This window comes from Phoxinus phoxinus, assembly GCF_949152265.1.
Source record: "Phoxinus phoxinus genome assembly, chromosome: 14".
Lineage (NCBI taxonomy): Eukaryota > Metazoa > Chordata > Actinopteri > Cypriniformes > Leuciscidae > Phoxinus > Phoxinus phoxinus.
The window spans coordinates 13,506,596-13,515,085 of NC_136889.1; the positions used below are offsets into that span (position 1 = coordinate 13,506,596).

At 37.5% G+C, this 8,490-nt stretch overlaps 1 protein-coding gene across 2 annotated transcripts; it reads right to left on the reverse strand.

Annotated features, from left to right (window-relative positions):
* Nucleotides 1–7: 7 nt before the first annotated feature.
* Nucleotides 8–8,468, reverse strand: cog2 (component of oligomeric golgi complex 2). 2 transcript variants are annotated; one of them, XM_079636017.1, is made up of 19 exons: nt 8,204–8,337; nt 7,727–7,812; nt 7,378–7,539; nt 6,976–7,041; nt 6,810–6,890; nt 6,636–6,736; nt 5,820–5,928; nt 5,401–5,580; nt 5,100–5,224; nt 4,874–5,000; nt 4,638–4,777; nt 3,444–3,505; nt 3,119–3,270; nt 2,860–3,042; nt 2,699–2,771; nt 2,457–2,599; nt 1,525–1,664; nt 1,228–1,408; nt 151–1,151 (listed from the first exon to the last, which is right to left on the reverse strand). In XM_079636017.1, exons 3-19 carry the CDS (start codon nt 7,477–7,479, stop codon nt 1,044–1,046), a joined length of 2,073 nt encoding a protein of 690 aa, XP_079492143.1. In that variant the 5' UTR covers nt 7,480–7,539; nt 7,727–7,812; nt 8,204–8,337; the 3' UTR covers nt 151–1,043. The 2 variants fall into 2 exon arrangements, with proteins under 2 accessions (XP_079492142.1, XP_079492143.1); XM_079636016.1 differs by lacking the exon at nt 7,727–7,812 and having other exon boundaries at nt 8–1,151; nt 8,204–8,468.
* Between the last annotated feature and the right edge of the window lie 22 nt (nt 8,469–8,490).

The following is an 8,490-nucleotide window of genomic DNA, read 5'->3' on the forward strand; positions in this document are numbered from 1 at the left end:
TTACTTGTATTAATTGAAATTGTTTTAATGATGTATTCATAATATGACATGTGTACAAACTCCATTTATGCTATGTTAAAACAAAATTACATTTAAATCTTTATAGGAAAAAAACATTTGGAGAAATTCATTTTTAACCAAAAATGCAAAATGATTAAAAAATCCTGTCAATAAAAGCAACTTCACATTCACATTATAAAATATGTAATGTCAATGACCCACATATATTGTACTTTAGCCAGTAAGTAGTGAATCAGTTAAGCACATGAACAATAAACAAATGCTATTAAAAAGAAAAACTAAAATTTTAGTTACTGTATCAAAAACACGCACTACATATAGAGCGTCAACACACACTTCTAGTCAAGGAGTCACTGACCTTTCCTAAATGTTTGACAAGGCCATTTGAGTAACAAATTAACTCTGGACACACACACAAGCACTCATATAGAACTCATACTATCCTCATTTTATTTTATTGTTAAAGCCTTTCTTAGTAGAGACCATTCTTACCCAGTGAAACACAAACTCCAACACCCACTTGATTTTTTTCTTTTAAATAAGGAAAACAGTATTAAACCTCTTTAGCGTTTGCACTGTTGATGCTATTTGGCAGGATTCACCAGAGCTAATGTCTGAGGAGTACAATTTCTGACAGATACAACTCAAGCCAAACACCTGCGTCATGAGCAATTCTTTGTTGTAACCACATATGGCAAGACACAAGAGCTTATAGCACATTATAAGTGCTGATTGGTTCATACAACAAACTCTATTCATTTTGAACCATAAATAACATGACTTTTCTGGCCATATTATCTAATATAGTTCAACAATAAATAACTTATAAGAGAGTGAATCATCTTTTAGTGTGCTCCTCCTCCTGACAGGTCGAGATAGCTGCTATTAGAACAGTTGAGGGATTGCAGGACTCCATAAAACCATTCCTGGAGCAGATACTGAGCCATGTGTTCTGAAGGCATTCGTGTCAGGAACCATTTTGGACCCTACTTTTGATCTGGCCCCTCCAGAGCCATTGTGGTTTAGGGCCCCGCCTGTTCCGTTGAGGCGAGATCTCTTGCCTCCTGTACCAGTTCCAGCAGAGACGAGAACATGGTGATGTCACTTGGCTGAAGACCCATCTTCTGAATCTTGGGGGAGAAGAAGTACAAGTATCAGTAAAAACTTGATATAAAAGGAAAGCTAACCATTCATCAAGAACTATACCTGTTCTCCGAGATACTCCACATCCAGGGCCAGCTGCAGGCGGATCTTGCTGTCATCTGACGGTCCTGCGTTGATGCCTATGGTGCTGGTGGTGGCTGTTTTCCGAGCCTGTTTCAACCTCTTTAGACTTTCCTCCATCTTCCTCACTGAACTCAGCACGTCCGATATAGTTTCAAAATATCTATTAAAATAGAAAGGTCCTTTTAAGCAAAATTATCTTCTATATAGATTTTGCCAAAACTAATAAACTTGTTAGCCTAGACATTCATGATTAATGAAAGTATGGCTCTGCTGTACCTATGAGTGCAGTCTGAGATTGTGACCCGGAGCCACTCCTGGATGATGGAGTCTTTCACCATATTTTTGGAGTCGGTGACCAGCTGATGGAGTGGCCGAAGTGCGTTGTCCATATAGGCTGAAGCTCTGGTGGGAACTTCCTATTAATGAGAAACAAAAGTTCAGGCCAGAGAACTGAACACATTCCTGTTTGCATGTAGAGGAAAATGTAAAAAAGTAAAGCTAGCACTTTTTTTTTTAAAGGGTCAATCAAAAATGAAAATTCTGTCATCATTATCTCACCCTTATGTTGCTCCAAACCTGTAGGAGTTTCTTTCTTCTGTTGAACTAAAAAAGAAGATTGAAGAATGTTGGTAACCAGACAGTAGACGGTAGCCATTGACTTCCATAGTAGGAAAAAAATATACTATGGTTGTCAATGGCTACCATCAACTATCTGGTTACCAACTTTCTTCAAAATATCTTCTTTTGTGTTCAACAGAAGAAAGAAACTCATACAGGTTTGGAACAAAATAAGGGTAAGTACATGATGACAAATTTTTCATTTTTGGGCGAACTGTCCCTTCAAAGCATGTAACCGAAGTAGCTACAGACTTTTTTTTCTATATTGTGACGTACATTCAAGTGAAAAATTATTGAAAGAAAAAATGTAGGGTAGGACTTGGTTCTATCCATCTGTTGTTGATTGGATGGAGGCGGATGTGGAGACAATGCTGTCAATTCTGTTCAAACTACAGTTTGTTATGGTGATGTCTAAAAAAATTCTGTTTATAATAAAGAGTCAGCAAATAGAGAAATATATTATTTAACTAATTAAATAATTTATAAACATTAAATCAATCCAAATGTGCTTTTTTTCTTCCAAGCCTGTCTCAGATCTTGACTTATGGATTCATTCTATATGACATTTAAATATTACATGAGCACTCAACCTTGTTGGTCCTTCGATAAAGTCTTGGAACTTCTGAAGCGCTTTTCAGGAAACGAACACTCCTTTCTGTTAGATGCTGAGTCATTCTGCTGTTCAGTGTGGGGACGCAGCTGTACAGGGACGCCCTGGAATCCTGCAAGGCTTCTAGAGCCCCAAGCAAAAAAAAACTCATTACATAAGAAGATTAGAAATGGCATTAGTCTTAAAAAAATCAGAAATGGCTTTAAACTCCACAGAACAAACCTGAAACTACGGTCAAGTTTTTGAATCCAATACTATCCAATTTTGCCCTGATCATCTCAGAGATATCAGGAATCTGGGAACAGAGTGAAAACCTTCCTCACTCGATGCAAATAAGATCAAAATAAGACTTTAGCTCCGTGTGAAATGAAAATATGAATTACCTGCCCTTGTAACTTATCAACATCAGCTGCGATGAAGACGAGCTGCTTGGTAGACAAAACTGTGGGGCCACTGGTATCGCTGTCTGCGTCCTGTGATGTGCGGCTGGACGTGGAGGAGGCGGAGCTTGGGAGCGGTCTTACCAAATCTTTGCTAGTCTCTGGAGGTGATGTTTTTGTTAGAACCTGCCAGGCAAAAAAAGAAATGACGTGAATAATAACCCTACTATGATTCATAGTCCTTCTGCCTGGAATGCTTTACCTCTGTAATAAAGGTGCCGTATCTGGAGATCAGCTGCAACGTTAGCTTCCAAAACCGATGAGTAAGCGGTGGCAGATACACCTGGTCAGCCCAGCACCTGCACACGCAGCTCCACAACACCTCGGTTACCTGCAGGCGGTAGCTGCCGCCCGCTGATGTTCACAGACACAAAGAGCAGACTGTGAGCTGCGGTGATCTCTTATTCACTCTATTGTTATAGTCACAGCTTTATTTATCATAAAATGCAGGTTAACAGATGCACAGAAATACCACACATCCCTGTCCACATGGTCGTTCTTACATTAACCCAAACACATTGACTGACCTGGAGATGCCTCTAGTCCATCGGCAATGGCATTTTCTAGACTTCCTGCAATCTCCTTGAACCTAAAAAAAAACATCCAGAACAGAAAGTCAAGAGACAGCTGTATATAACTATTTCAAAGTACGTAACCTCTGCTACATAGCAGTTATACATTTTTTCCTAATTTTTATGAGTCAAAAGCAATGACTTCAAACTTAGAGAATTCAAAATATACAGGATTTACAAGGATTTTGGACCTTTGACAAATACTAATTCTGTATTTAAAGAACCGATTTGTAATCTAAAAGGTCAGGCTGGTAATGAAGAATCCATGACGCAGGTCCATATTTGGCTGAGTGTGACGTCCATGTGGGCTGATGCACAGGAAGCACGGGGGAATGAAACAGAGCGACAAGCGACACATGCGTTTTACTTATCAGACTTTTACCAATATTTCTGGCCATTAAAGTCAGAGAACATTTACACTTGGTATTTTAGTTGTAACAAAGCTAAATGATTAATATAATAATAATTGTTCGGTTAAAAATTTTAATAAGTTAAAATAAAGATAAAAAAATATCCAGACCACTTACAAAAAAGAGCTTTTATCCTGAATATTTTAGTTAAGTTTTCAGTATTTGCCTTAAAGTGTTCAAAAACAACCGTAAATAGCAAACAGTTTCAAATCCAAAATGTTAAACCATAAAATGAAAGCAACTCAAGAGCTTCTGAAGTTCACTACAATACCTTAATTCCAAGAAAAGCAAACACAATATACAGGCTTAACTGGCTTAAACAAACTAAGATATCAGTGGACTTTATAATCAGCGAATAGTGCTGCTCAAACATCACAGAGCAAAGACTGTCCAGCCTAAAACACAGATCGATTCATATCCAGGGTGATTATCTCTCTTTAAATATATTGCACAAAGAACAGAATCCAAGTAGCACAGGAGAATCCAAAAAATCATGAGTGACTCATAATTTTTATAAAAAAATAAAAAAAATTTGACACTTCCAATGGACACAAAGTTTACACAAAGCAGGTTACCAACAAACATTAAAAGGAATCTCCTTCTCTGCACTTTGACTTTGTCAGTAAATTACATCACAGTGCAGGAAACAACTGGGTCAGAGAATATCCAGGTGTTATTGACCCAGAACACCAGCTCATGAACAGATAAAGCAGTGAAATGCCACAGTCGTCATTCTCACCGTAGCTGGAAGTACACTGGCAGGTTCCATTTGTTGTGGAAGCTCTGGTAGCACGGATGTGCTCGCAGCCTCTTCACGCTCGCCTGGGAACCACACTGCCTCTCAAACTTGCGCACAAAATCCATGCTGACAGTGTATTTCTGCACAGACAAACCGACACAAAGAGAGGCACTCAATGAGATGTCTGCCATTTTAAGAAGTGATTTAATTCTTGTGCAAGTTTGTTCTTTGTTTACCTCATAAAATGCATCTGGGTTTCCTGGATTGAAAAGGGAAGGGATTCTTTCCTCAACACCTCTAATGATCTCAGGCCAAACGGAGTTCACCAGGAAGTCGTATCCTGGAACAATGTCGGCTTTATCACTGGGCATACAAAAGGGTAAACACATTAAAATACTGTATGCTGTGTATATAATATGACAAAAATGGCACAAGGCAGTTCACAGTGCATGTCAGTCATACCTAGAGATTGCCCCACCAGTCACCTCTCTCAGCAGTCTACAATGATGAGGCACAAACTCCAACAGCTTTGTGTACATCATCTTAAGACCATTAGGGTTGGACTTGACAAACTGTTCAACTATAACCTGACAAAGAAACAACAGGTGCAGTTGGGAAATATATATACAAATGGAGAAGACAGCGTGATAAATAACATATCCATTTATTTACTATTTGCAAAGCTCATAAAATTGTGATCTTAATGACAGTTATGCAAATTAGAATTGACTATTGCAGTTTCTGAGCAATATGCAAAATGTACCTCATCCATGTATGGCTTGACTAAGACCTGTCCGACCAGTGCCTCCGCATCCCTGGTCTTATCGATGGTGGCATATGTCCTGAGGCAATGCCGTACGATATCTACATTTAACGTCTGCAGGCCTTGGATCAATAAGCCTTCCAGGGACTGTTGAAGCATAGCTGTGATACCTGCTATTCTCTGGAACACAGAAGGAAAAAAAACACAAAATAAGCAAGCAGACATCTCACTTTAAGTCTAAGAAGCATAAACCATCCAACTACAGCCTTTATTTAACCTGGATTTTTATGTTATATTAGACTATAAAGTGTCTAATTTTAATTTAAAGGTAACATTTTTTTAATGTTAAAAATACTTTTTCCTACCCCAGCTTAATGTGACAAGAAACACAAGGGGTTATTTTAAGACTGGAAGCTCACCAGGCGGACTTTATCAAGCAATGGCATTCCTTTGCTCTGGACCGCATGAAACTGTAACTGGTTGAACTCGGTGGCAATCCGCTCTAGGATCTGACCTGCCAGAAGAGGACTTAAAAACAAAGAGCATGCTGTTCATATACAATGGTAAGTGTAATATTGAATGCAAAAATTATAACAAAATCCTTTCCTTTAAGGGTTAGTTCACCCAAACACAATCGGAATTATATTATATTATAGCCTGGCTCTTCCCAGCTTTATAATGGGAATGAATGGTGCCATTTTTTTTTAAGCCCAAAAAAGCCTACGCCTACATCATATGCCAGAACTTGACTCTCTTGTGAATGCGTGGATGGCCGTTTCCAGATGCCAGAGATTTTTGTCTATAAAGTTATAAATATGGATATTTTTCTTGTTTTCTTGTTTTCTCTTTTTTTTTTTTAAGCATTGCTTCACTTCAGAAGTCCTTTATGAACACCCTGGATCCGTATGGATTACTTTTATAAGCTATTTACAAGATTGATAAAAAAAAGTGTTTCTTGAGCACCAAATCAGCATATTAGATTGCTTTCTGAAGGATCACATGACACTGAAGACTGGAGTAATGGCTACTGAAAATTTAGCTTGGCCATCACAGGAATAAATCAAATTATAAAATATATTAAAGTTTGTCAATTGTAATAACATTTCAGAGAATTACTCTTTATTTTTACTTTAGCCTGGATGAGCATTACGAGACTTTTCCAATACATTCAAATAATGTACACCAACCTTTTGAATGGTAGTATATTTGTTTTTTCCTCTAAATACTTAACATACCTGCTGGTCTCAAGTGACGTTGTATCTTTGGTGTTTTGATGAAGAATTTTCTCAATCTTCTCCACTGATCTCACAACTTGGATGAGTCTCAACACACAGAGCTACAGAAGACACAATGTTGGACAATGTGTGCATAGTGGTGACAGGGTACAATAAAATGTACAAGTGACTTACTTTCTTTTTTTGAATGTCATCTTGCTTGGATAACTGGTTGTCTATAGCTTCAATAACTTCATTCACAGAGGATCTCAAACTCTGTACATGAGAGGAAGATACTTAGATGATGACTTCATGAAATAAGGCAAATTTAAAAGTATTCACTGAAGTGTTAAGTACTTACCAGCACCTCCTCACGTAACTGGCCGAGAGGGACAGAGAGCTGATTGAGGGCTTTATCCATTCCAACCTAAAACACAGATACATACTTTTCTGTCACTCAGGGAAACAATAAGCCAATAAAGTATGTGGCAAAAATCAAGACTTACTAGTATTAGAATAAGACAAAGCACAAAATCTTTGGTAGCACATCATTTCTGCTGAAAACATTGTATAACTCAACGCCGGCGATATGCTATGCCCTAAATTAATACATGATTAACTAACTATATTTTTTCTATGTACATTTCTGAAATGCATTTTCTGAAAAGCTGCTTTGAAACAATATGTATTGTGAAAAGCGCTATACAAATAAATTTGAATTGAATTGAATTGAATATAACGTTCATAAAGCACAAAGACTCACAAGATTGGTGGACAGATTAACAAAATCTGCATAGTCTTTATTGATAAGCTCAACCATGGCTGTTTTGAGGAGTCTGTAATATTGCTCCAGATCTTCACGCATCTCCTCCAGCTGGACACGCTTTCTGCAATCAGCCACAAATTTGTCCACGTCGAAATCATCCTGCATGGAAATGTATAAATATTTGACATCAAAATGCCATCAAAAATGGTGTCAAATGATTTCAAACACATTAAGAAACTGAAGAACAGTTAAGAAATCCTTGTATAGAGAACATCACAATTGCTATAGTATCAACTTGACATATTTCATTATCATATGAGAACTGATTATAAACATACATTTTTACCTGGTAACATGCTTCACCTGTCCTCCACGTCAAATATTATATTACATATGTTTGAGGGTCTTGAATTGCCCAGAAGCTAAGGTTTTCTGAATGGTGGACAGTGACACACTGTAAAAGTTCACTCACTTTTTAAAGTCAGTCACATTTCTGAAGAGAGCACGCAGGATTTGTGAGGGTTAAAGGTTTAATAATTCATGTCCAATGTGTTAAGTCAAATTAACATAATAAAAGCGCCAGAAGAGGTAAGTTAACTTAACGTAAAAAGAAAGAAAGAAATTCATTTCTAAATGTTTCTTATCGTCTCTTATTAGGTCTCTGGGGTCCCAAAAATAACGTCAGTAAAGTCTGAACAGTGTTAATTGGATCAAGCAGTAACTTACTTCAAAATATAAATACAACATACACACTAAACAAACAACTAGTTAGTTCCTGTACAGCTGAATACACGGCTCTATTTAGATGATACAGCACACCCACCTTCATAAATTCGTCTTTGTCGAAACACAAAGAATCGGGTCCCTTTGGTAAGGTCATCGTTCTTTTAGGACGGACCACAAACAAAATAATCTGCAAATGTATTTTTTTTTTCAACCGTGAAGACTATTTGCTACATTTCATTTCAAATGACAGAGTAATCGATTAAACTTCCGCAAACATGGCACACGCTAACGAGTAGGTGGAAAATACAAAACCCTACAATCTCTGAAAGGAAGATTGTCTATGAATAGCGCCCCAATTGACTAACAGCGGTACTACAGCATAAC

What these genes read in the sequence shown, in the direction of transcription:
- cog2 (XM_079636016.1), bottom strand. Translation starts at nt 8,260, where the DNA reads ATGACCTTACCAAAGGGACCCGATTCTTTGTGTTTCGACAAAGACGAA. An exon ending in CCAGTGTACTTCCAGCTACG is followed by an intron (nt 3,506 to 4,637) that starts GTGAGAATGACG and finishes GTTTTTTTTTAG; the next exon opens with GTTCAAGGAGATTGCAGGAA. An exon ending in AAACTTGACCGTAGTTTCAG is followed by an intron (nt 2,600 to 2,698) that starts GTTTGTTCTGTG and finishes TTGGGGCTCTAG; the next exon opens with AAGCCTTGCAGGATTCCAGG.